At 41.8% G+C, this 27,979-nt stretch overlaps 1 protein-coding gene across 2 annotated transcripts; it reads right to left on the bottom strand.

Annotated features, from left to right (window-relative positions):
• Positions 1–588: 588 nt before the first annotated feature.
• On the bottom strand, positions 589–26,833 carry SRD5A1 (steroid 5 alpha-reductase 1). Of its 2 annotated transcripts, XM_075212907.1 has the most exons (6): positions 26,464–26,833; positions 22,416–22,582; positions 21,035–21,136; positions 12,742–12,892; positions 4,015–4,094; positions 589–826 (listed from the first exon to the last, which is right to left on the bottom strand). In XM_075212907.1, exons 1-5 carry the CDS (start codon positions 26,748–26,750, stop codon positions 4,028–4,030), a joined length of 774 nt encoding a protein of 257 aa, XP_075069008.1. In that variant the 5' UTR covers positions 26,751–26,833; the 3' UTR covers positions 589–826; positions 4,015–4,027. The 2 variants fall into 2 exon arrangements, with proteins under 2 accessions (XP_075069008.1, XP_075069007.1); XM_075212906.1 differs by lacking the exon at positions 589–826 and having other exon boundaries at positions 1,552–4,094.
• Positions 26,834–27,979: the final 1,146 nt, after the last annotated feature.

Here is a 27,979-nt window from a genome sequence, read left to right as displayed (position 1 = left end):
CGCAGCATAGGGGCCAGCCCAAATTGGACATCCAGGGTGGCTAATAGAATACCAGTATAGTGTTGCATTTGTACCCCTTGTGTGATGTGTCCCCCATCTGACCGTGTATGACTTTGTTAACCATTTTTTTGAAAATGCTATAATTGCTGTTGGTGGTTTTGGATCAATAAACTTAATGCATATTTTATTCAGCTATTTGCCTGGTTGTGAAAGTATGTCCCCCACATCCACGGTACTGATGGCAAATAGCTTGTATATGCCCCACTATAGTGACAGCTAGCAAATGATAAGAGTCACATTCCTCAGTCTTTGAGAAAATGCTGCGGAAGATATTTCCACCGGGAAATAGATTTCTCCTATAAATTGTTTTTCCTGCCTTACCGAACCATTTGACATTGTCTATTTTCTTGTATTTCTCCTGTTATTCCTGCTGTGCATCTTTCATTAGTATTCCTGTTTCATTAAACCCATATTCTGTGTCTCATTTGTCCCGGCTTATTTACACTTTTCTTGTTTCTTCTTAGCACTATCAGCTAAAAAGTTTCTTTGTTTTATTTCACATGGAAGACAGACACTGTGTTTTTACATAACAAACAAGTTGAGGTCAGTTTAAAAGACATACAGATGCAGAAGTATTCTTTTGGACAAGGGGAGCAATTGGATAGCCAATATTGAGCTTCAATCATTGCCCATTTTCTACTACTCAAAGTTAATATTTAGGAATCAAATAATGACTCCAAGCAGAAAATAATTAGGGCTACATCGGAAATGAAGTTGGGTGCTGTTAGTTTGAAAACCACTGCCATGATCGTCTTCTTCTGACTTCCTAGGGAAAAGCCAAAAAATGTACTTATTCAGATAAATAAATCCATGGAACGTTTTTGCAACATTAGTGCATCTTTTTAATGTTGATCAACCGCACACCGTCTCAATCAACTTCTTGTGTGTACAGTTCTCAACAAGTTTTATATAAGTGCACAGTACCACTGCGCTTGTTTTATATTAAATTCACTGTATGTACATTTCTGCTTACTATATAAGCTAAGTTTTATTTAATGGAATGTATACAATTCAGAAAAATTGCATTATAGTCAGGTTCATTGTACCGTCATCTCAAGAGCTGTATGTCTATGTAGAGTGCACCATATTTAGCAAGCACAATAGAAGCAACAGCTTTCCTAGAAATTGGTTAAATGTTGGCAACTACTTGGTACTAAATATGCTTTAATAATAGGAAGGTCTATAAACTGTAGCCTGGCAGTGGATTAGAACAACCAGTAATCAGTGAGCAAAATAGAATGTTCACAAAAAAGAAATAGAAAATGTGTAAGTGACACACAGTGTTACTTATGTCAAAGTTTATAATCTATAACGCTAGTTTAGAGTGCTGTGATTGAATAAGATTGGGGTCTTTACCATCCCGTTACCCTGACTGACAATGAAAGATTTTCAATTGGTCATAGATTATAGCTGGTTATTAAATAAAACATTAGCATAAAGTGAATTACACATTTTGTTCCATGGTAGTCAGGTTTTAAAATCACAGATGTGTGACTTACTTCATAATGAAAAGGTTTATTTTTAAAATAAATCCTGCAGGAAAAAGCAGGGTAAAAAAACCCAAGAATAAATTGTATAAAAAACAAAAACAATGAGGTAGAGTAGTATTTTCAAGTAGGGCATTAGAACATTGTAAAAACACATTGTTAGGAAAAAAAAAATTTTAAAAAAAAAATCACTTTATAATTTTTGTAAAAAGATACAATAGGCATAGCTCATGTATAAAAGATAAACTCATTTAAAAAGGTCAACATTGAAGGTCATTTACGAAGAGCTCCAACTGTGCACTGCAAAACAACTTGGTTTGGTAATACTGCATCTTGATGGTCTACCCAGGGCACTTCAAGGTGCTTACCCTCTGCTCTAAGGAGACACCTCCACAACAGAAGAGCAGCTAAGTGTGTGGAGAGGTAGAACATTCTAAAGAGACTCACTGTTCAAAAGTGTCCATCCTTCAACCCCTTTCTGCAAAATAATGCTTTCTGTTTTTCACAGAAAATACTGTTTGATTTAGCTTCATTTATGGCTTTTATTAATCAGGACAGTGAGAAGACAATGGTACTGCCCCCCTTGCTTACATGTGGCAAAATGTTTTATTACACTGCTCGAAGTGCACCTGGAAATGTAAATAAAAGTGCAACATAGAAGCACAGTACGGGTCCAATTAAAAATTATAGGACAAGACCCGAAAACCTCAACTCTAAAAGGACAAATTTTGCACCAGCTCAAAGGAGTGGAAACATAGTACTTATAAAACTGCATCCTTTCTACCCCTTTAAAATAATTTGCTCTGTGAAATGAAATCTCATTTCTCCACCTCTTCACTACTCATGACTGACCCAAGCTATGTGAGCACCCTAGGGTGGTGCCCCAACCTCTCTCAAAAGTGTACAGCCTAATCTGCGGGTTCCATCCCCACCCCCTTGCTGCCTCTTACATTAGCAGGCCGTAGGTCGGGGTGGCATCTTCTGCTTATAAGACTTGAAGTGTGGCACTGTGATGTGATCAAAGTTCCACTGTCCTATCGTGACACTGACATTGAAGAGCAGCGGATGACAAGTTCACAGGTAATGAGCTGCTGGCTGCTTCTCCTCTATGTCAGCATCTTGTGCTTTGTGTGGGGGAATTAAAAATACTAGATGAGTGATATTATCGCTCATGCAGTGTTTTAGGTGTTCCTAACCTTTGGCATCCTAGGTTCACCTGATAATGCCAGCCCTGCTCCTACCCTATACTTCAGGTGGAACATCTTTACTCTACACATCTATTCCATATCTATTCTGCTTCTCTTTCTGCAAAAAGAAACATCTTGCTTTATGAACCTAGGAACTAGAGATGGGCGGGCTCGGTTCCCCGAGATCTGAATTTAGCCTATCCGAGTACCGAGCCGAGCACGCTCGGTACTCTCCCGCCCATTCGGATTCGAAATCGAGGCAAAACGTCATTGTGACGTATTCGTATTTCTGAGCTTGCTTCTCGCGAGATTTGAAAAGCATAAGTACCAGCCTCCACAGCAATCCATCGCCATTTGACAGAGGGAGAGAGCAGGGTTAGGTCACACTGGCTAGATCAGCGCAGGGATAGATCAGTATTTGGACACATTATTGTTTGTATGCAATACCATTGTAATCTTAATACCAGTTGTTCCAGCAGTAAGAGGAGGATAGGAGGGTTTTTTTTGTGCAGTTACTGGCACTCCAAGTGCACTAATGATGATGTTGATGATTATGATGCAGACAGATACCAAATTGCCTTTCTCAATTTCTATTTCTATTCTAGACTCTATAAAGGATAACGGCTGAATAGTTTACTATTTTACTCCTAGTGGAGAGGGGGTCTGATGCAGACAGATACCAAACTACCTTGGTCCATTTATTTTTACATTCTAATTCCACAGTCTATGCAGGCTGCTTTTTTTCTATTCAACTACAAGTGGAGGGTGTAATATACACCCAAAGACGATGGCTACATTGCCAATCAAAGATGGAGGGGGAAGACAACCAGGTTTGTCTGTATAATTTGCAGGCAAGTGTTAGAATTAAGGACGGCCTACCAGCGATTAAACTGTTTTTTCATAATTTATTAGCTTTAGAATTACCTCACTTATCCAAGAAACTGGTGGAGCACTAAATTAGGTTATTTTAGACCAAAAAAAAAAGGTATTTTTTCAAAAATAGCAAAACAAAACCAAAACACGCAAGGGCGGTTTGGCAAAACCAAAACACGACGGTAATCCTGATCCAAAACCAAAACCAAAACACGGGGGTCAGTTAGCATCTCTACTAGGAACCCTGTTGAAATCTAGGTGGAGGTGGCCAAATCGGAGCAGTTAGCGGGTCCAAAGCGCATATTGTCCTATGGAGCAGCTGTTTTGAGCCTCGAAAATGACCTCCACTGTTTAGCTGCATTTCAAAATCAGTATGCCCATGAAATAAAATCCAGATAAGAAGTTACTCTGCTCTTGTAATTAGTATATAAATGGAACCAGGATTTTTCTGGATTTGGGATAGTCTTCAAATTTCTCAAGATACCATCTGAAAAATATAAAAGAAATCTTGGTGTTACACATAGCTTTTACTTAATGCTACAATATGTAATTTGACGCAGTATACCATGATTGTGCTGCCACAAGTTCCACCAAGCTTTAAACAGACACAGGGGAACATTAATTAACAGAGATGAATACTGATCCATAGTTAACACATTACATATACAGCAATTTTCCTAAATAATGTATAATAATAATAATAATATATGCACTTCAATTTGTGTGGTTTTAGTTTTCAGAAATGTCCCAGCAAACTCTAAACTTCCTTATATGCTAAACAGTGGGCAAACATCAACATAAACCACGGAACAGACCAGTGGTCTTGTTTGTACTTATGGGCAGTTATACATTCACCAATGGTGCATTGTCCTGCACTGTGCTTATTGAAAGGTAAATGGAGTATTGTGGAGTTTTAAATAGTGATCTATTGATCACTATGAGGAATGCTTGGCCTTTAATCACTCGCTGGACCCTGAACGTAACTTAGACAGCATGTCATGGATCATAGAAGTTGTGTTTCTCCACAGAGCAGCCAGAGGAAGAGCTGCATGTTCAAACGTACAGCGATGAAGTGGACCAGACCCGTTGTCTCCCTGAAGCTGCCGACACAGCTGCAACACGTACCATTCCAGACGATCCTGAAGAAGGTTCCAGCAGTCCACACCAACGCCCACAATTCACAGAAAAAGAAAACTAAGTTTCCCAGATTCCCATTTTTTTTTCTTAGCAACATCTAGTTGAAAGAGTTGCCCTCCTTTCTAAAAAATGCTACTTTGAAGATCCCTATTAAATGTTACCTACCTTGCAATGTAATAATGGCTAGGATCTCTTACCTGTATAAATAAAACATAACTACATAATACAACATTGTTAATCTTCAAGTTCAGAACTAATGACATTGGCTTTTCTCTACGGTTTCATTTTGTGTGTGTATAGTTTGTGCCTCTTTACCAATTAGCAACTATGTAAGCAAAGTGTAAATTTATTTTGTTTCTTCCTATTATTGCCTAGCTCGGTCTTATTTGTATTTGCTACGTACTGCTGTAGTAATATCTACCCCTTATTTTATTTTTTTACACCATGGTGTAACGTTTTCCTCATTAAACATCTAAATCAATATAACTTTAAGAAATGTTTCTTTATTTTTTATGTTACACTGATCTCTTCATGTATTCCCATTTATAAATATTCTTTTCCACATTGAAGGTATTGCTATGTCATGACAAGATCATCGGCAGCAAGGCTCTTGAAAGAAGCCTAGAGTCGAGGAACAAGATCTGGACATCCATTTCCGAAGCAGTTACAGCGGTCCATGGACCTACTAGGAATATGTAAACCTGCAAGAAGTGATTCCGGGATTACAGGTAGAGTCTGCAAAAACATCAGGCCATAAAAGACGATTCCCCATCCAATTGAAGAGATGGCAGGAGAAGATGAGGCATCATCTCAACACACTGGATGAAGATACATCGCCTGTCAAAACCTTGAAAGGAACTGCCGAGGCTCCTGGTAAGATTTGGAATTAGTTATGCGTTCTTACAATACACCCTACCTAGCCAGTTTTAAAAATCCCAACCTCTAACTTGAACACATTACATCTCACTAAACACAGGCTTCAAGTTCCAACAACAGCTTAATTTTTCAAGGTCTGTGTTCAGTGAACAGCAGGATAATTCATGACTTGGCCAAATCGATAAACACACCTCCGATAGATAAGATTCCTCAGAGTTTTGAGTACCAGACTGAGCTCCACTTGGAAAATAGGATAAAAGCGATTTTTAATGCAATCTGGACCTGGCTCCTTAAGGGATTTTTATCACCCCTTGGACTTCATCCTCTATCCAGGCAGAGGACAGACCAGCCACCATATCAAGAGCAAGAGAAGGGAGCTGGAGAGAGAGAGAGAGAGAGTCTAGAAAATCAGCAATGATGGTGGGTAAGGGACATGGCTGGGAGCGGTCCAGACGTAGGTTATAAAGCTGCACATAGTAAGTTGCTAACTGGTTAACAATAACCAGCGGGTTAGAGATACAAGCTCCCCAGGGGCCAGCAATAACCTTGATACAATTAATGGCATTCTTTCCTCTAAGTTTAAGGACTTGGAGTTTAAATCGCCCTATTTCCCAGAGTGTAGAACTTTTGATTTAACCAGGCTATAGCATTATTGACCTGCAGCAGTGCAGTGGAATTTCATTTTTTACGGAGGTAAGCCAAGGACACTTTAATGGTAGGGTCCGAGGGATTAAGCTTTTGCCACTGCTCCAGATAGACAGTCTGAGCTTCATAAGGTTCGAGCACCTCCAATTGGTTGCATCTGATTCTGGCCGCAGTCTGTATAGCCGCTCCCCTCATGACCGCCTTAAAAGCACACCAGTGGATGTATTCTGAGGTGTCTGCAAGCTAGAGTCCAATGCTTCTCTCAGCCAGTTTGCCAACGTCGTCCAACATGACATACTCGGCCAGGCGCCAAGGGCGGACTCTAGCTGCTGCTTCCAAGCACCAGGATAATGGGGTGAGGTCCAACAATGTGATAGGCATGATAGCAACTTTAGTAACTCGCTGAAGAGAACATTTGTCAGACAGTAGGAGATCTATACTGGAAATGGAGATCTGTACGGGAGAGAGTAATATATAGTCCCAGTCCTCCGGGTATTTTGCTCTCCAAATGTCATACAGGTCAAATTCAGCAAGCAGCTGGACAAAATTCAAGGCCAGAGATGCAACAGGAAGGGGCAGCCGGACAGCTGGAGGGGTTGACCTATCTAGTCTAGGGTCTGGAGCCACATTAAAGTCTCCCATGTAAAAGACCATGCGTTTTCTAATCTGCTGGACAGCTTGGAAGGGAAGTATCAAAAAAGGGATTTGTGGGGAGTTGGGGCACATAGAGAAACCAAAGTGGCAGGCTGCTTGCCCAGGGATCCCACCAAAATGGGGTATATGCCATTTTTATTAGCTTCCTTTTTCTCTAGTTTGAAAAGGCACCAATCTTGTAGCCACTTCATTAAGCTTAAAGGGACCACACTTTATTTATAAGGTGGGAAAAGAATGGTTGTGAAACTGGGGAGGGGAGTGGAGGGAGAAGTGGTTCTCCTGGACTGCAACAATGTCTGCTTTATGAACAGCAAAGTATTTAAGGGCCATTCTACGCTTGTTGGGAAAGTTCAGGCCTTTAGCATTTACGGACAGAAAACTGGACCATGGCCAAAACTGAAAGAGGTGAGAGACAACCATTAACAAAACCTGAGGAGTGCAATATGCATACTTGGTAATTATCTTCATAGGGCTGGGGGAGAGGGGTGGGATGGGTAAATCAGCGGGGAAGGAGCTATCAGGGTGGGGGGGGGGGGGTAAACAAAAATAATTTTCATATGGAAACTAAGAATTTTACCACAAGAGGGAGAAAAAAAGTGGCAGAAATGTGGAACAAATGTGGAGGTGTGGGCCGGGACCTGGGTCACCTGACCCCAAGGTACTCACAAGGGAATACCAAAATGTAACAAATTATAGTAGTAGACCATACAAGCAGCAACAACAGAAACCAACTGCCTAGAACAGGGGTGTCCAACCTTTTAGCTTCCCTGGGCCACATTGGATGACGACGAGTTGGTTTGGGCCGCACATAAGATACACTAACAATAACGATAGCTGATCATCCAAAAAACCATAGAAAACATAGTTAACACATATATATATATATCACTTTTTTTCTAAATCCCCCTATACTTACCTTTCAATCGCCCTGTTCAAAAAATCCTCACTAGTTATTATACTATAATCACTTTTTGTATTGTTTCGATGCAATATCAATAAAGTGCATTTAAGCCAGGCATTGTATATCAGGGTGCCCTGACCAGGCCTGCGGTACCTGACATATACATCACTGTGACCCCAAATTGTGACCTGTTTTGCTAATTACACCACTATGTTAGCTAAGGGATAACAACTTATAATGGGGCAAAGAGAATAATATATAATGCCCCATTAGTATTACAAGTAGAAGTATGTAGCAGGGAGATAAGGTCCATGATGCTCCAGGACCAGGTGACTTTTATTCACTGGTCAGCGTCCCTTGAAATAATAAAAAAAATGCCCCTTAATTTACCTTTTAAACGGCTTGTTCGCCTGTCCTCTTCTCTCCAATTCTGTGCTGCTGATTGTTCTTCTAGCGCGGGTGACTCCTCTGTGCTGCGCTCCGCAATCGATGTTGGGCGTGATGACATCACACCCAACATTCACTACGAGCGCCGGACGGAGGCGGAGACAAGGGAGGGAGCCGGAGTACCAGCTGACGTGACCGTATGACCGCAAGGTAAGTATTTTCTTTTGGTTTTTTTTGCAGGATTTTTTTTTCCCATTAACAGTGCTGCCCCCTTGCCACAACCAAAACTCCTTCTGGGCCACATTTACAGGCGTGCTGGGTCGCATGTGGCCCACGGGCCGCGGGTTGGACAACACTGGCCTAGAAGGTAATAGTATTGTAAACATTTGTATTAATGACATTGACATTACTATTAATTTGAAATGAGAAAAAAAACAAAACTATAGCAGGTTGTGGATCCCATACCTGTCTTCAGATAGCGGGCCTCGACCATTCCTCCCGAATCTAGCCACCAGAGGGCACAAAGTATATTTATAGGTGGATGTTTCAGTCCCAAAAAACAGAAAGTCCTTTTTCTGGGGTGAGGATTGCAATATGAGTTCCATTCCTGTGAACAAAGAGCTTAGTAGGAAATCCCCAGCGGTAAGGAATGTTTGCCGAGTGTAGAGACATGGTAACTTGGCGGAACAGGCAGCACTTGGCCAAAGTAGCAGCCAAGATATCCTGGAACAGCTGAAGCTTGCACATGGCTTCCTGCAAGGGGGAGCTAGGCAGGGCTGCTTGCAAGATCTGTTCTTTGACACAGAAGAATTGGACCCTGAGTGAAGTGTCCTTGTGGGCTGAATCAGGAGCTTGGCAAGATTTAAGTAGCCTGTGGATCCTATCTATCATAAGGTCCGAGTCTGAGGAATCCGGTAACAACTTGCGGAATAGGTCCGTGGCATAGGCATATAGGTTTGCATTTGAGACAGAGCCTGGTATGCCACGGATTTTGATGTTAATGCAGCGGGACCGATCTTCCAGATCCAAGAGTTTGTCTGTAACAGGTTAGACAAAACGTGGCAATCATTATGCGAGGAGACCAGCTCCTCCATTTTGGTCCAGAGATGGTCCGTTCTAGCACCAATTTCCACCAAGTCAGATTTAATTTTTTGCGAGTCGCCTGAAACTCAGATGCGATATCGGACTGCAAGGCTGTAAGGAGAAATTGTATAGATCTGAGGGTAACAGGTCCATCGATGGCGACCATCGGAGAATCCCCTTGAGCCATGTCTTAGGCAGGTTGTGCTTGAGGTGAATTGGTTTGGGGAGGCTGTTTCCCAAATATGGAGGTCACATGAGGGTGAGCTTGAGAGGAGGTCAAAGTTCCAGGGTCTCCTCCAAAGAAGTTCACAGGTGGAGCCAACTTGGTGGATTTAACTTTCTTGGGTGGCATGACAGTTCAGACTGAAGAAGAAAAAAAGATCCCAGAGAAAACTTTACGACATTCTTTTCGACAGGGTAAGTGCTCTGGCTGCAACAAAATTCCTTGCCAAAAACAGCAGTGTCTGGTGGTACCGCTTGCATATAGATAAAGTCAGGTCATAGTCCAGGCCTAGTGATCAGTTAGTTATCTATTAGCCGGCCTCAGAGTCATGGTGATGAGTAGAGAGAGAAAATTTTACAGCTCCAGTTATAGGATGGAGCTCCAGAGCATCCAGCCTCATAGGTGAACACAAATGAGGACCCCAATCACCTGTACAATCCAAAAGTATGAAAAAAATAAATGTTCCATGCTGACTCCAATATCTCAGATAGCCACTAGGTGGTAGCACAGGCCACTTGTACAATCAGATGTGGGAAAAAAGAAATGTAACTGGTAGACTGCAATATACCATATGACAACTGGGTGGCTTAAGAATAACAGAGAGATTCAGAGGCTGTGTGAGCCAGGTGACAGCAAGGCTCCATATTGAAAATCACCTCAGCTGGCAGCAGGCACAAGAGGCAGGTAGGTGACTGGGAATCTGCAGACCTTTCACATAAAGCCAGGAGGGAGAGAAGGCTACTTATCTGAGCCTTCAACAACTAGAGAGCTGTCCGTGGCAGCAATTCTCCCTGGATTATAGGTGGGAAGCCCACCTGTCAGCACGGGCATTCACTGTCGTTGTCTTCCATCCAGGAGCTGTGGACAGATTTAGAGGTAACCAGGCTTACTGTTACTGCTGGATGTAGAGGATGAGAAGCCAGATGCACTAGAGAGCCGTCAGCCAGATAGAGGTAAGTGAGTCACAATGCAGCTGTGGCAGGGGAGGTTGTCAGCAAGGCAAACACTAACTTTGTTATGGTAGCTCACCTGTCCAGCGGGAGTTAACTCTTAGGAGGAGGACCGCCGTGCGCCGACACTTCTCCGAGTACCCAGAAAGGCACGCCAATAGATGGTACACTGTTCGCAAGCTCCCCAGTGGGTAAGTGGGCAGCGGCGGGGATCAACCGCACAGCAAGGGTCCAGGCCAACAATGCGCCAGAGCCAGCGCAGGTCCAAGGGCTGCAGGCAGGTAATTGAGCCCGCGGCCTAGGCCTCAATTCTCCCAGGTCCACAGCCCTGAATTCTGTCCCCACCGAGCCCAGTTGGTGCCGTTCGGTTTTAGGGGACTAGGGTGCAAAGCCGTACCGGTAACCTTCCGGGGGAGTTCAAGAAAAAAAAATAAAATAAAAAAAAAGCTAGAAGAAGAGGCAGTGTAACTTAACAACAACCACTTTTTCTTTATTCTCTTTATGTGAATATTCAATTAGGTTGTTTTGGCAGCACCTCCCCAATCTTCAAATAACAAATATCCTAAGAATTAAGGAATATTAAGGGGGGGTGTAGTACTCTTTAATGACACTGACTAACCCGACGGTGAGTAGAATGACGTGGGAAATGCGAGCACTAATACCCCGACATGGAACAAACATCAACTCAGCATTACACAGATGCAGTTATTTCATGACTGGATCTCTTCGCGACTGCTGTAAACGACTTCAATTGAAAAGGGACCTGATATGAAAGCGGCAATACATGGACCCAGCTTGTAACGGTAAGCTTAACCTTACCTTCAACCCCTAAACCTAATCCCTAACCCTAAAATAATACTTACATTACACACACACAATCCCCAATGTGTGCAAAATGAACAATATAAAATATGAAGAATAAGATGGCGCTTCTGATCGAACAAAGTTTCTCACATGAATTCCTTGATGCGGACCAATAGTCCCAAGATGATATAAATATTCAGTTTCACTTATATACTTCAATCCAACCAAAAGGTCTTCTTTGCTCAAATATGAGAGAGTTCACTTCTCCACATAGTACAACAGTCAGCAACAGATTTGGTTGTGAAATGAGTGCATCTGTGTAGTGGTAAGTTGATTTTTGTTTAATGTCGGAGTATGAGTATTCGGATTTTTCATGTCGTTATAGTCACTGTCGGGGTAGTCATTGTTGTGAAACTGACTACCAACTATTAAGGGTGTAATATGGCCAATATGATGACATTATAAATACACTGGTGCAATGATAGCATTTTCACTTAGAATCATGTGGATAAAGTTAAATAACCAAGTTAAAAATTCCATATTGAAGAGTGCATCAGTTCCAAATTGTGTAAATGAAATTAATTTAGAAAAAAAACCAAAATGATAAGCATTTGTTTAAACAAAAATAAAAAATAAAATGACCTATCAATTGTGCCCTATATTAGTCGCTACATATTTTGCATTTACAATATCTAACAAGGATATCTTATCACAGAACAATATAAATGCTAATAATCTTTTAGTAGAATGAAATAGATCTTAATGACAGCATCTAATGTTAATAGACAGGAAATTACATATTTTGGGAGAACATATTTTATATGGATCTATATGGATAGTTAGAGCTCTGAAAGGTCATATAAGTGGAAATAGATCTTGTACTAATCGTAAAGGAAAAGAAAGCAATAGTAGATATTTATTTTGAAAAACACATGATAGACTTCTAGTAAAACTGAGGGTAACAGAGTTAAAAAATGTTTGGGAAAAAAAACAAGTATTACCCATTTTGCCAACTCATGCATTAAACAATGAATTAGAGACAGAGTATAATTTACTTAGAAAACCAAACAAAGAGAAAATGCTTAGTTTGCACCAGTTTCATGATGCTGTACAGCTACAGTGCATGGAAAAATAAGGGATGAGTGACTGTTTACCTTAGGATTACAAAAAGATTGCAGGTCAACGCTACAAACCAGTCATTTCAACACAAGTAGAACAGCAGATTTCACCTCACATATATTTAGTATACAAGCTGAATGGATTCATATTTGTCACAATTTTGTGAATTATTTGTATAGTCTACGTCATAGGTTGTCCTAGATTTTTATATATATATATATATATGTGTAATGTACTTATTCGTTCCCGCTTGAATGTCAAAGTTTACAGACGTAACTACAGCATTACAATTGCCTAAAACAGCATTGTAAGACTTCAGTGTGTCCATTAGTATGAATGATAAAAAAATACTTACTGATGATGCTGCTGTGCTCGAGATAAAAGGACCAGCAATGTGAATATAGCAAAAGCAGCACCAGTGATGGACCATCCAGCAATGGCAAATCCAGACCATTCAACAATTTCACCCAAAAAGTTTGCACCAGAAACATATTCAAAAAGTCCACCTTAAAAAAACAAACAAACACACACGATGAAACAGGATGTACGTACTGGAAACTGCATTAGCAAATTATAGCATCACAGTTTAAATTTGAAGAATTGTAGAATGAAATAACATTATACAACAATATGCAACATCAGGGGTAGTAGCAGTAGCTGGGAGGGCAGTGGCAACCTCTATTTTCTATGTGTGCAGATATGAGGGAGACAGAACAGGTGATAAGTAAGAGGAGAGGCAGACAAGAGACAATGGTGAGATTTCAGAGAACCGCTAGAATGACTGACAGTGTGGCGCTTTGTGTTTGGCTTATTGGTGGTGGTGGTGGCCGTAGGCAGGATGGGGGGGAATGGTACAGACAATCCCCTCCCAAGTCTAGTCACACCTCTTATGATAATAGCTACACCTACACAGGGACCCACATTTGTAAAGTCCAGCCCTGGGTACAAATTACTAAACAAAATTTTCTTTAAAAATGTGCACCTCAAGTGTATATGAAACAATCTTTTTAAAGTTCACTTTCTTTTAACGACCAGCTTTTGGCAAAAAAGTTCACTAAACCCCAAAACTGACAATTTAAAATATAAACCACAGTCAACTGCAGCGCTGTTAAAGTAACAAATTCAATTCCAACTCCATTCTAGGCTGCTGAAGTTTATATGAGATACAGGTCAAAAAGCAGAGACTGAGTTGCTGCGACAGTACTAATCCTGCTCCGTGGTATGATTCCACCAATAAACATGTATATAGAGTGAAAGAGATTAGTTGACATATTTAGTTAAGTATATCCGGCCTAGTTATTACAGGTGTATAATTCAGCTCAGTGATACAGAAACTCAAATTATTTTCAGTTTTTCAGGATTCAGGGCCAGGTTGTGGTTTAACCTTAAATACAGAGTTAAATGCAGTCTCGTTTGTAGCTCAGATCTGGAACAAAACACTAATGCTGGGTACACACTACTGAAAATGTCTCGATTCAATATCTTTTAATGATTGTACCAACGGTTGAAAGTCCAGATCAGCATGCTGATTTATGTGCACACACTTTTTTTTTTGTGATATTTGTCTGTCATAACCACTTGCTCAAACTATCTTGACTCCGTACACACATTACAGATAACGGTCATCCCTGCAGCAATATGCTAAAGTAATTTAAATAAAGGGCTGAACCTCAGTGCACACAACACTCACATACATACATCCAGAAACAGGAAATATCATCATCGCCATTAATTGCACTGTTCTGCTTTGTGTATAGTGTACTTTCAGCAACTCTGTACACTTGTTACGATTTATTGTAATATAATGATCCCTTCAAATAAACGCAACAGACATTTTTTTTTTTTGCCATGGCATCAATGCTGCAAACACTGAATCCGAGGGAAAGAAGAAAGGATCAGACTTGTTGGACCAAGGAGAGGTTCCAGAGGAAAGACTCCTTTCCACATTACCACTGCTACAGGAGATAGGGGACAACAATCCTGAAGACTTCAGAAATTTCCTGCGGATGAATGATCCCAAATTCCAGGAGCTGCTTCAGTTTGTCACCCCACACATCCAGAAGGAGAACACCCTTTTAAGGAACCCATATCTGTAGAAACTGGTAGCTACCTTATGATATTTGGCCAGAGGAAGGCCACTGGCTGATCTTAAGTACAGCACAGCTATTTCACCGCAAGCTCCGAGTCTGATCATACCGGAGACCTGTAAGGCTATCAAGCTTGATAAAAGAAATAGTCTGATTTTAAACTTGTTTTAATTACAATAGAAACTGAATATATTTAACACACCAACATTTACATATATATATTCCAAAAACAGCACTATATTCCAAAGCAGCACTTTCACTGTATGCTAGCCTACAGGTTATAGTAAACATATCTGCACAGCAGAGGCTAGTTGTTGCCCCGTTATATTTGGCTACCTGCTGACCTAAAGTACACAACAGATATTTCACCCCAAGTTCCACTGTATTCCAGCATACAGTGTAAGTGCTGCTTGGTTCCCTAGAGGCCTGAGGGGGTATAGGACCCATATGTGCAGATCAGAGATAGGTTGCTACATTTTCCCAACAGGAAGCACTTCCACTATATTCCAGCATACAGTGGAAGTGTTGCTTGGTGCAGTGTTGGCTAACCTTTGACACTCCAGGTGTAGTGAAACTACAAGTCCTTGTAGTTTCACAACACCTGGAGTGTCAAAGGTTAGCCAACACTGGTTGGTGTCTTAAAGGCAGGAGGGGTATAGGGCCCATATCCTACCTCACACCTGTGAGGCTACAACACAAGTTCTCCAGGGACAATATATGTTACAAAATGACAATTTCATTGCGGGGACAGGGCCAAAATGACGCAAATGGCCTTGCCCACTGCCTCACACCCCAGCACCACACCCCCTTTCCAGGATCTCCCTAATGCCTGCTACATAAAACGTAATAGATTTGCTATGAAAAGATCACTATTTACATGTACTTCACATTTAGACAACGCAGCAGGAGACGTAAGAGGCAACATCATAAATTTAAATATACATGCCCAGAAATAAACTAGCAGAATGATCAGACGTTTGTGAGTACGTACACACTGCAGAATTGGCACGACATTGTTCCATCATTTATAGTGATTTTGAGTCAGTTTATACAATCAAACAATATAAAATATGATCGTGGGAGCATACACACTAATGCGGTATCGGACCTAACTGTCGGTTATTATATGATCGACACGATAATTGGTTGAAAAACCTGTAGTGTATATCCATCTTTAGTCTTGTAGCACATCTTCCACTACAAACTTGTGCGGTTCTTTGAGCATTGTGTAGCACAGAAACTGCTGTTCCACTAGCCTGTAGCTCACTGTCTTAATGATGTGGGATGAAACTTAGTTGTTACTCTTTTAACACAGTTGCGGTGGAATGTCAGGTTAGCCCTGAACAATGAACTTTACCTTCATGCTTCATATCTGAAAATCTCAAGGTGAACCTAGTTGTTAAACGACTGTTAGCATTTGTAGCTTGCATGATATTATCAAACTATAACAGCTCTCAAATACAAGTTTATCCATGTTTTACCCTGAAAGAGAACATCTACAAATATATATTATATAGGCATATTTCACTGGTCTAAATGTGGTCTCTAAACCTGCATGGGCTCCACAGGCAATAGAGTTTGGGAATTTTTTTAATTTTACATGCATTAATCAGGAACCTTTATGAAAACTGATGCAGAGAGAAATAAAAATTTGTGTTATACATAGCAACGCGACATACTAGGAAAATAATAGACTGGTCCCTATGGGTAATGCCACTATTACCATGTTAACCAGTTTTCATAAACTGCCTCCAATGTGATTCACAAATGACAGTACACTACACTGTTGCAGACCACATTAAGGAGAGGATTTATGCTATGTGTATATATTATATACACACACACTGTTTTGCTACTTCCACCTTAAATAGAGGGGAGTGTAGAATAGGTTAGCTTAACTGGATTGCCAGTTCTGTATTATAGAGCTTATAGAGCCCTCAAAAAAATGGCTGCATGTAGCAGGGAGGGGCACCTTTGTAAGATATGTTCCCCATGTGACAGTGCAGATTTAAGTGTGCAGAAACTTTTGGGAGCACTATTTGCACCACATTTATCTTAGATTTACCACATCTCTAAATATTATTTAAAAAAATAAGTTAAAGTATTTAAATAGCTGTGTATGACCACTAGTTTACAGCAAATGCAGAATGAGGTTGTTAGCTAGTGAAGATTCTTTTAAGTGAGATTCTTACAAGTGTATTAACTAATTTAGTTATATACAAGAGGAGAACAGGAGGGGAACCTTTTACCTGCACACACTGCTACATGAGGACAACAATCAGCCCTGAGCTCTGATATCTTTCACCACCTGGATTGTTAACTGCCTGGACACTCCCTGCTGAACGGTTTCTCCCACTTATTCAGGCCTGCTGCAAGTATTATGACTTGGAGATTCCTCTTATGCTGCTTGGATTCCCACTTTTAATCCACACTGTTGCTCCACTTAGCTTGAACTTTGAACTGGCTCCCTCTTGTCCTGTGTACAACCAGCTCAGTGCACCTTTTATTATGCCTTATGCTGTACTATTGCATTCCAATCATGCCTGATGTCACTGTCTCATCTAACTGTTTTTTCTAAACTCACCCATCTGGTATCTCTGCTGTCCTTTCTGCTTCTTATTCCCTGACTCATACTTTACATCTCTTCTTCCTCTTTTCTCTCCTTCTACCTTTGCACTCTTTCATTTTACTCACATCTTGTGCTCTCACCATATCCTCACTCCACTTGTAAGCCCTTACCATTCTTGATTTCTGAATTATTTAAACTGTCTATTCCACACCTTCTCTAGCTTAATCATGATTTACTCCTCTTTCACTTCTGTCCCCTCCCTCTATCCACCTTTGTCCAATGTCCAACCTTTCCATATTCTTCCTCCTCCTCACTTCCCCCCCCCCCCTCCCTATTTCACTCCTCTCTTCTGTGCCCCTGATCTAACATGCTGCCCCCTCTTCCATCTTTTCCTCTCTCCTCCCTTTCCCCACTCACACCCTTTCCCTCTTGTCCCCTTCTCTGCTCTTCACTCAGCGTCAGTCTGCTCCTACCACCTCCCTCTCTTTTCCCCCAGCTAATCTTCTCCCTCACGTCACTCCTACCTTCTGCCTCTCCCATTCATAAAGCCCCTTATCTGCCACATCTCCACTCCTCCCCTACCTCTTGCTCCCCTGCCCCTTGTCTCCTGTCTGCTGACATATCCCCTCTTATTTCTGCTTCTCGTCCAATTCCAACCCTCTCTTCCTGTCATTCCCCTCGCTCCATATCATACTCACCCTTGCAGACGAGCAACCCCAACAATCTCATCCACATCTCTCCTCTTCCCTCTCTTCCACTATCCTGTGGTCTCTGGAATGCCAGATCAGTCTGTAACAAATTGACCTCTATCCATGATCTCTTTATCTCTAGATCCTTCAACCTGCTTGCCATCACTGAAACCTAGCTATCCCCTGAGGACACTACCTCTCCAGCTGCTTTCTCTTTCGGGGGCTTGTCCTTCTCCCACACACCCAGACCTGGGGAATGGCAAGGTGGTGGTGTCGGCATACTTCTCTCCTCCTGCTGTTCTTTTCAGGTTCTTCCCCCTGAACTCTCCCTCTCTTTTTCCTCCTTTGAGGTACACTCTATGCGCCTATTCCACCCAGTCGACCTCCGTGTTGCGGTTATATACCGTCCTCCCGGTCCTGTCTCCAAATTTCTTGATATCTTTGCCACCTGGCTCCCTCACTTTCTCTCCTCTGACCTTCCCTCCGTCATCTTGGGGGACTTTAATATCCCTATTAACAATCCCTCAGACCCTGCTGCCTCCAAGCTTCTCTCCCTCTCCTCCTCCTTTGGTCTCTCTCAATGGACCTCCTCTCCCTCCCACCGCAGTGGCCACTCCCTAGATCTGTTTTTTTCACACCTCTGTACTGTCTCTGACCTCATTAATTCACCTTTTCCTCTCTCGGACCACCATCTCCTCTCTTTTAGCATCTCTCCACCCCTCTCATCGCCCCCGTCCCCCAAGGTTACTCTCACCAGGCGTAATCTTGACAGTTGATCCTACCAGTTTCTCCTCCTCCCTGGGCTCGCTCCTCTCCCCCATCAGCACTGTTTCTTGCTTTGATAAGTCTGTCTCCTTTTACAATCGCACTCTTACTGCTACACTTGACTCTGTCGCCCCGGCTGTCACCGTCAAGCTTCGTCGGTCCCTGCCGCAACTTACCCGCTATCTTCAAAAATGCTCCCGCAGTGCAGAACGGCTTTGGAGAAAGTCACGCACTCATGCCGACTTCCTCCACTTCAAGTTCATGCTTGCCTCTTACAGTTCGGCCCTATCCCTCTCTAAACATTCTTTCTTTAAAGCTCTCATTTCTTCCCAATCCTCCAACCCCCGTCGGCTTTTTGCCACCTTCAACTTCCTCCTCTCCCCTCCCCCACGCTCTCTGCTGTCGACTTTGCTACCCACTTCACCTCCAAGATCGAGTCTATACATCATGACATCTCCCAGCAGTCCCTTCTTACCCCACCCTCTCCCCCCTCTATGCCCATTCTGTCCCCTTTCTCACTCTCCTCTGCTGCTATCTCTTTTCTCCCCTCCCCTCCTGCTATCTCACCCTCCTCTTCCTTCCCTCTGATATCTGCAGATGAAGTCCATATCCTTCTCTCTTCCTCTCTCCCCTCCACTTGCACACAGGACCCAATCCCCTCCCTCTCTCTTGAAGCCTGCTCCCATCTTGCACACCTCCTCAACCTCTCCCTCTCCTCTGGAATCTTCCCCTCCTCTTTTAAACATGTTCTTGTCTCCCCCATACTCAAGAAACCGTTCATTGATCCCGCCTCTCTCTCTAATTACCGCCCTATTTTGCTTCTTCATATTGCCTCCACACACCTTGAACGGGTTGTCTACAACCGCCTCACCTCATTTCTCTCCTCTCACTCACACCTTGACCGGCTCCAATCTGGTTTTCGCTCCCTCCACTCCACTGAAACTGCCCTCACTAAGGTCACTAATGACCTTCTACTTGCTAAATCCAATAGACACTACTCCCTCCTTATCCTTCTTGACCTCTCTGCTGCCGTTGATACCGTTGACCACACACTCCTTTTGCAAACTCTAAAATCTTTAGGCCTATGTAACACTGACATCTCCTGGCTTTCCTCTTACCTTACCAACCACTCCTTCTCAGTCTCTACTCATGATTCTACATCATCCCCTCTTCCCCTACCTATTGGCGTTCCTCAATGCTCCGTTCTTGGGCCCCTGCTTTTCTCCCTCTACACCTCCTCCCTTGGTGTTCTCATCCGTTCCTTTGGCCTCCAGTACCACCTCTATGCTGATGATACCCAAATATATCTTTCATCCCTTGACCTCTCCCCTTCCCTTCTGTAACGTGTCTACTCCTGTCTCTCAGTCATCTCATCTTGGATGTCCCAACGCTTCCTTAAACTCAATATTTCCAAGACCGAGCTTATAGTCTTCCCCCCTGCCAGGACTCTCCCTCTTCCCCCCCTCTCTATTTCTGTTAACACTACCCTCGTTTCTGTCCCCCAAGTCCGATGCCTTGGGGTCATCCTTGATTCCTCCCTCTCAAAATCCTGCTACTTCCACCTTCGGAATATATCTAAGATACGTCCCTTTCTCACCACGGAAGCCACGAAAACACTTGTTCACTCACTTGTTATCTCTCGCCTTGACTACTGTAACCTCCTTCTCTCTGGCCTACTTGATTCTCGCCTTGACCCTCTTGAGTCTATCCTCAATGCTGCTGGCCGCCTCATTTTTCTCTCCCACCGCTCTGTATCTACAGTCTCCCTCCAACAGTCACTACATTGGCTCCCCATACCCTACAGAATGAAATTTAAACTCCTCACCTTTAAAGCTCTTAGTCAATCTTTCCCTCCCTACCTCTCCAATCTCATCTCTACCTACACTCCTACCTGCCCCCTCCGCTCTCCCTGTGACCGCCTTCTCACTACTTCACTGATCACCTCCTCTCACTCTCGTCTTCAAGACTTTGCCCGGGCTGCTCCCCTGCTGTGGAACGATCTTCCACGTTCCATCAGGTTAGCATCTACTCTCAAAGGCTTCAAGCGTGCCCTTAAGATTAATTTCTTTATTCATTCAAGTCTATCAGTTCTCCTCCTAACTTCCTTGTCCTGGCTCTCTCCCCCAGTTAGTACCACCCTATTTGTGTCTCCCCCTTCCCTTTAGGATGTAAGCTCTCATGAGCAGGGCCCTCTTTCCTTGTGTGCTCCTTCTACTGTTCCTTCACCCTCTGTACCTCTTGGCCTGCTTCGCTAGCCCCTGTTTTCCCTGTTTTCTTAAGCTTTGGCCTTCTTCTCGCTGATTTCTACCATCCCTTTCACTATCTGTCCCAGATAAAATCTGATTTGCTTTACCCTGTCACCTGTGTTTGTATACATTTTTGTATCCTGTTGTGTCTTGGTTCTGTTTATGTAATGTACGGCGCTGCGGACCCTTTGTGGCGCTTTATAAGTCAAAGATAATAATAATAATTATTAAAACTGCTCTGAAAATTAAATACTTTTGCTTATATTATCATCATGCTGTGGTGGCTACTTACCTCTGGGTATTTTGTAGCCCGTCTCACCTGGTTTCCTCAAATTCCTTAATATGTGATCTGAATGAACATTGATAAACATTCCACAGAAAAACAGTGTTATACCTGTAAAAGATAGATACGCATTACGATAAGGTCATATTTTCATATGTTTAAACAATAATATACTGTAGCATGCATATTGCTGGCCTGCAAATATTGTTACTTTAGTGCAGGAAAAAAAAAGTATATGTAAAAGGAACAGCCTACTGAATAGGGACAAAATGAAACCAAACAAAGTTGCGGCATCTCAGTGATAATGCACGTTAACAGGCAGTTTAAGATTTCCTGATTCCTACAAAATGGTGCATTTATGAGCAACAAATTAAAGAACAGAGCATGCTGTTACAGCAGATCGAAAGATGGTTATATGCAATACTTGTTCCAGTCCCAAATTATAATTAAACAAACAAATAGAAATCAAACACATATGTAAATTAAAAGAAGATATTGCGCTGATTCAACAAGGAACGCATGCTGAGTGCAATGTGCTTTTGTGTTAAAACGCTCGTAATTCAGGTATACGTAAGCCCGAATTCAACGAGGATCGGATCTGGAGATACATCTGGTGATGAATACGGGTGTAGGTCTGCTCTGCTCTACTAGACAGGACACTACAGGCTACATCCAAAAATATATATATATATATATATATATATATATATATATATATATATATATATATATATATATATATATATATATTATAAAGTAACAAAAAAACACAGAAAATTAAAAAAGACAAAAAACTAAGATGATAATATTAAAATATACAAAAATCCATAACATACATTTATTTGGATTTCCGTAATGTCTGCTGTACATAAAATAAATTTTTACAGTTGCTCCTGATTACAAACACATATTTTAGCATGTATACACAGCTGTCATCACTTGTAATCGGCACTTAGACCAGACTAGATGTACACCAGGCAATTGATACGACTGAAAAACAAGTCGTTTTGAGATGGCCAGAGCTTGAATTGGACGCTGCTGTGTGCGCCTGAGATTGGCACGCCCTTGCTGTACATTGACTATGCCCCTTCCCTGCCCCGTTTACTCCCTGAAATCGTAGTCTGTAAGTTTCCTATGCACTCGGAAATTAATTGAACGTGGTTGCATTTTGTGGCATATGAGTCAGTTCTGGGCATGCGCAGAGTAATTATGCAAATTGTGCGCACAATACAGCAGTTTACATCCCTTAACGAATTAGACCCTTAAGTACAGCAGATTGTCAAAGCTGCGACTTCTTCCTGTAAGGAACAAAAAGTCAATGGTATTATACACAATTATGAAATCTGCCATGTCTCTTACATGAGACATGCTAGAAAAACAAAAACCTCACCTGTAATAAATCTTAGGTCATGCGTCCAGTCAGAGGGGAAAGCAGCATGCCTGCACAGATAGCTGCTCTGCAGATATCCATTATAGCAGCAGAAAATCAGTGCAAGAACAAATGGAGCAAGTGGTGTAGGCTTTCCCCCTCGAATAAGGAACGGGAAAATAAGTGTACTGTGAAAAATTAACAGAATTATATTAATCACCAGTGAACTTTCCTTTAAATCACTCCAATCACAAGTCTAAGTTGCACTTTACAACATAAGACTGTAATACATCGACCCCCGACGGCGCTGCTAAACACATACTTGCCAACTTGACCTTGCTCCCCATTACAGGCACCACATCAATCTTTAGGTACCAGGCACTTGTGTTAACAAGCTTGTAAAAATTTGTACAGGTGCTGATGCATGACATTAGTATGTTGCATTAAAACAGATATAACCAAAAGTGTGTGTGGCTATACAATCAACAGCTGAGTAACACAATAAAAATGCAAGGTATGTTATCTGTCAACTTATAATCAGCCCCCCCCCCCCCAAAAAAAAAAAAAAAAAAACGATGACCAGGCAAAAAGTGATTTACAGTCTCCTGTCAGCTCTGTATTCCACTCTCAGACTTATACTCACTGGGGAGCTGAGCCAACATTTTCTTAATAGACTGTGTGATAAAAGATTTTCTATCACTAAGATATGCAGCAATAGGAAAACTTGTTATCGGAGGGGACTTAATAAATAGACCAGAGTCGGATTAGGGGGGGGTGGTCTATTTATTAAGTCCCAAATCAGGTACTCTCAAAGAATGCCAGCAGGCCCCTTCCACCTTCCTTCAGTTTGCCGCAGATGTTATGATCTGTCCATCCCTCCCCCTATTTGTGTATGCCTCCTCCTATCCCTGTGAGAGACAGGTGTCACATGGGTCGCCCACTATATGACAGATGGCATCTCATGTGTGTACACCAGCAAGAGAGGCAGACAGAAGAGTCTGCCTATCCAACACAGCGTGGATGAAACAAGGTAATTGTGAGGGAAGGCAGGGGGCGGTTTTTGATATAATGAAGGAAGGGGCATTCTTAATATAATGTGGGAGGGAAGGGAGGGGGGGTTCTTAATATAATTCTTGATTTGGGGGGGGGGGGGGGTCTTCTTATAATGTGGGTGGGAGGTAGGCTATTCATTTAAAGTGAAGTGTAGGTGGGGGCTAATTATTTAATGGGTGCTATTTTATTTGTAGGGTGATGGTGGGGCAATTGAATTTATTGGTTAGGCCATTTAATTTAAAAGTGGGGCCTATTAATTTAAGATGTAGTGATGGGACCTTTCATTTAATGCTGGGGTGGTTTGTGAGCTATTAAATGAATATGTGGTTGTTTGGGGTGAATTAGGTCAATTTATTAAATGTGAATATGAATTATTTAATGGCAGTGATGGTATGGGTATATTTAATAAACGTAAATGCTATTAATTTACTGAAATTTGGGTGGGTCTGAGCTAATTATTTAATGGTGGGTTGCTCATAATTTATTTGTGGGGTAATATTGGGGCTATTTAATTTAATAGTGGGGCCTATTCATTTAAGGTACTTTAATTTAATTCTGGTGTGGTTTCGGCTAATAATTGAATGTGGGGCTGAGTTTGATGAGGAGCGCTATTTATTAAATGTGATTATGAATTATTTAATGCTGGTGATGGTTGTGGGAAATGGTTATATTTGTTAAACGTAAATGCTATTAAATTATTGCTGGGGCTGTTTAGAGGGAGGGAAATAGGTTTGTTTAAATGTGTATACTATTGATTTAAAGCCAGGGCTGGTTGCAGTTTTCTAAATTTCATGTACCAATATTTTCCATAAGGCCCCTCAACATTCCAGGATCCAGACAAGCAGCAACTAAGTTAAGGACATCAGCAGCTACAGGTAGTGAAAGCGACAAGAACGGGTAGGAGAGAGCAGTACAGTCTGCCAAACTGTCTTGAATCTGGTGGGGCAGTCCGGAATCTGGGTGACTGTCCCACTTAGGCTGGATACACACTGCAGAATTTTCCAACTAATGTGATATCTACAACGATTTTACTAACGACTGAAGAAAAAAAAAGTCCCAATCAGCATGCGCATTCATGTGTACACACTATACATGTTTTAAAATATTTACCCTCAGATCTGTGCTCTTCAAGTGTCATAATAATCGGTTGAAAAGATCATGACCCTGTAAACTCTCTGGAGATCGTGAGAACATACACACTGCAGTATTGGAAGGATGTATTTCCATAGCTGAACAAGATTTATAGTTCTGCTGAACAATCAAACAAAACGATGGTCGGTGCTTTGGAACGATTATTGTTCATCGTCTAAGTGTACATACTAATGAGATATCTGGCTGAACAGTCGTTTATAGGACGATTGGCCCGATAATTGGCTGAAAACAATGTAATGTGTACCCAGCCTTAGTCAGTATTTGGTCCAACTGTTAAGGACAGTAGTGAGGTATGTCCCGCTTAACATTGTACAGCTCGTGGCACTGGGCAGCACGGTGGCTCAGTGGTTAGCACATCTGCTTCACAGCACTGGGGTCACGAGTTCGATTCCCGACCGTGGCCTTATCTGTGTGGAGTTTGTATGTTCTCCCTGTGTTTGCGTGGGTTTCCTCCCACACTCAAACAACATACTGGTAGGTTAATTGGCTGCTATCCAAATTGACCCTAGTCTTTCCCTCTCTGTCCCGTGTGTGTGTGTGTGTGTATGTATGTTAAGGAATATAGACTGTAAGCTTCAATGGGGCAGGGACTGATGTGAATGAGTTCTCTGTACAGCGCTGTGTAATTAGTGGCGCTAAATAAATAAATGATGATGATGAAAAGCAGAGCTGCGTGCACCTAACACAGTATTGCCTGTGTATTTGTCTACAATTATAACTATATTACAATGACCCCCTGTTTTAACTGCCCTGGGCCCCCCAGAGTTTTAATCCAGCTGTGAAATATACCCCTTAGTACAGTGGTTCCCAAAGTGTGCACCGCAGCTCCCTGGTGTGTTGCTGCTCCCTGGTGTGCCGCGGCCAGGGCAAAAAAAATTAAAAATAAAACTTAACAATCGGCGGCGTCTGGGACCCAGCATTCTCCGGACTCCTCCCTGTTCCTTTCTCACTGAATGTCAGACGTGATGAGATCACGCCCGACATAATCAGTGAAGAGCGGCGCAGAGAGGAGCCAGAAGAAAGAAGACAAAGGAAAAAAGAAGGCAAAACAAGTTAAGAAAAGGAACGGAGGGGAGGGGAAATAGTGATAGGAGACAGCGATGGAGAGGCAAAAGAAAGAAGGAGGGCACGGTGTAAGCGTGAAGAGGCACGGTGTGATTATTTTTGTACATATTGTTTTATTTTGTTTTATTTTATTCCTCCTAATGATAGCAGCAAGTTGTTGTAGAATTGAAATATATAAAAATAACATTATTTTAACACAACTACTTATAAAATGGGACTGCTCTGTAATTATTTTGGAGGGGTGCCTTGAAAAAATTATGAAGTCCCTAAGTTTGCCTCAAACTGAGAGTTTGGGAACCACTGCCTTTGTGTATGCAATATGACAAATTGAAGGTTAGTAGTATAGAAATAAAATATCCCATACTATAAATTATAAGAGTATTAGAAGCCACCGGAGATCCACAGACATATATATATATATATATATTTTTTATACAGGTCACAGACATTCAAGGCAACTTCTAATATGTAATCATTTACAGTATGAGGATGTGTTACTTACTATACACATTTTCCAAATAACCAGTTCAGTGGTTACAGCACGGTTCACCACAGATACGATCTACAACAGCTTATAGATATTTTGGCATCACTTGTTCAATAGTGTAATATGGCACAGAGTGACAGTAAATTAGTATGGCATAAACATACTATGGCATATTAGTGCATATATAAATGACATTAGAGCAGAGATGTACATTATTAGAACAGAATTACATAATCATATGGCACATATTGCATTACTATATTATTGGAAAGAGAAGCAGAGTACAGGAAGGGACTTATGACCTCTACATACCGGTGCGTGTAGTGACAGATGAAGCCTCCCATTAAAGCCAAGGAGGGCGCTCCTAGCTGTGGCTGTGTGAAAATAAAATAAAAAGCCACAACCAAGCAGGGGAGCTCTTGGATGAACCAGGCCAAGCGCACCGGCACCGGGGGCCCAAACACGGAGCTGGAATATCGCCCATAGGGTACACGGATAGACCTCAATAAGACAAATGAGAGGACTCCCATGAAAACCATGACCAAGGACATAAGCTCCAGCAGACGCCACTCATCCTCCAGCAGATCGGACAGCCACATAGTGCACAGCTGACCGCACAAGTTTTCCTATCTGCTGTCAATGAACTGACCCTAACACTCTAACGCCGCAGCGGCTGAGTAACAACCAATCAGCAGCAAGTGGGCGGTAACCTCGGCCACTGTCTAGTCAATCAGAAAGGAAAGTAATGGCCAAGCGTCACCGCCCCCGTCTACATGTGAGCGATGTTGTAAAACTTGGTAGGGGCGTGGTGTAGCTGTAGCTGCACAGAATGATAGGAGCGGGGTTATTGGGTGATTTGTATTACACGTGAACGTAAGTGCAAGTTATATAAGTATACAGCAAAAACAATACAACTTCTCTGATGCTGTGGTGGCACTTTTTTAGGTTGAGTGCAATATATACTATATATATATATATATATATATATATATTCCATAGACAAAAAAAACCTTACGGTTTAACATGTCCGATTAAGGTGGCTTATACACAATCTACAATGTAAGAAAACGATTGAAACTTCAACTCAAACTGCAAAAAGCAATGAAATTACGACGATTAAGGCACAAACCTTAATGGACGCAATACAGACATGGTATGCCATCACATCCTGTGGTTAGCTGCAGATTCAGCACTATCATGGAGTGAGATTGCTGTTACTCACAAAATGGTGGAGCTGCTAATTCACAGATCTGTGTTTACTGGAATACACACATACAGTATTAGTACATTTTCTTAGTTTACCTTTATCGTAGATTAGGGTCTCTGTGTCTTAGAAAAGGACAGTAGAATAACTTCATAAAAAAACTACAAAATAATATTTTTTATATACATTTAAATGGTAGAGAAACCCCTGCTTAGTTTGGTTATCAGTAGGGGTGTGCACCGGCCACTTTTGGGGTTTTGGGTTCTAAATTTTTTTTGCCAAAACACCCCACGAAAGGTTTGGGTTCTGATTTTGGGTTCTGATTTTTTTTAAAAAAAAGCATAAAAAGTGCTAAAATCCATATATTTGTTTTGTTTTTTTCACTCCTACACTATTATTAACCTCGATAACATTCATTTCCACTAATTTCCAGTCTATTCTGAACACCTCACAATATTGTTTTTAGTCCAAAAGGTTGCACCGAGGTAGCTGGATGTCTAAGCTAAGCGACACAAGTGGGCGGCACAAACACGTGGCCCCTCTAGGAGTGGCACTGCAGTGGCAGACAGGATGGCAGTTTGCTAGAGGTGCAAGATGGAATTGTGCTTGTGCCCTCCCACCCAC

This window comes from Mixophyes fleayi, chromosome 5 (assembly GCF_038048845.1).
Source record: "Mixophyes fleayi isolate aMixFle1 chromosome 5, aMixFle1.hap1, whole genome shotgun sequence".
Classification (NCBI taxonomy): domain Eukaryota; kingdom Metazoa; phylum Chordata; class Amphibia; order Anura; family Limnodynastidae; genus Mixophyes; species Mixophyes fleayi.
The sequence above is the reverse complement of the archived record's forward strand: the minus strand, read 5'-3'. Positions and strand labels throughout refer to the sequence as shown.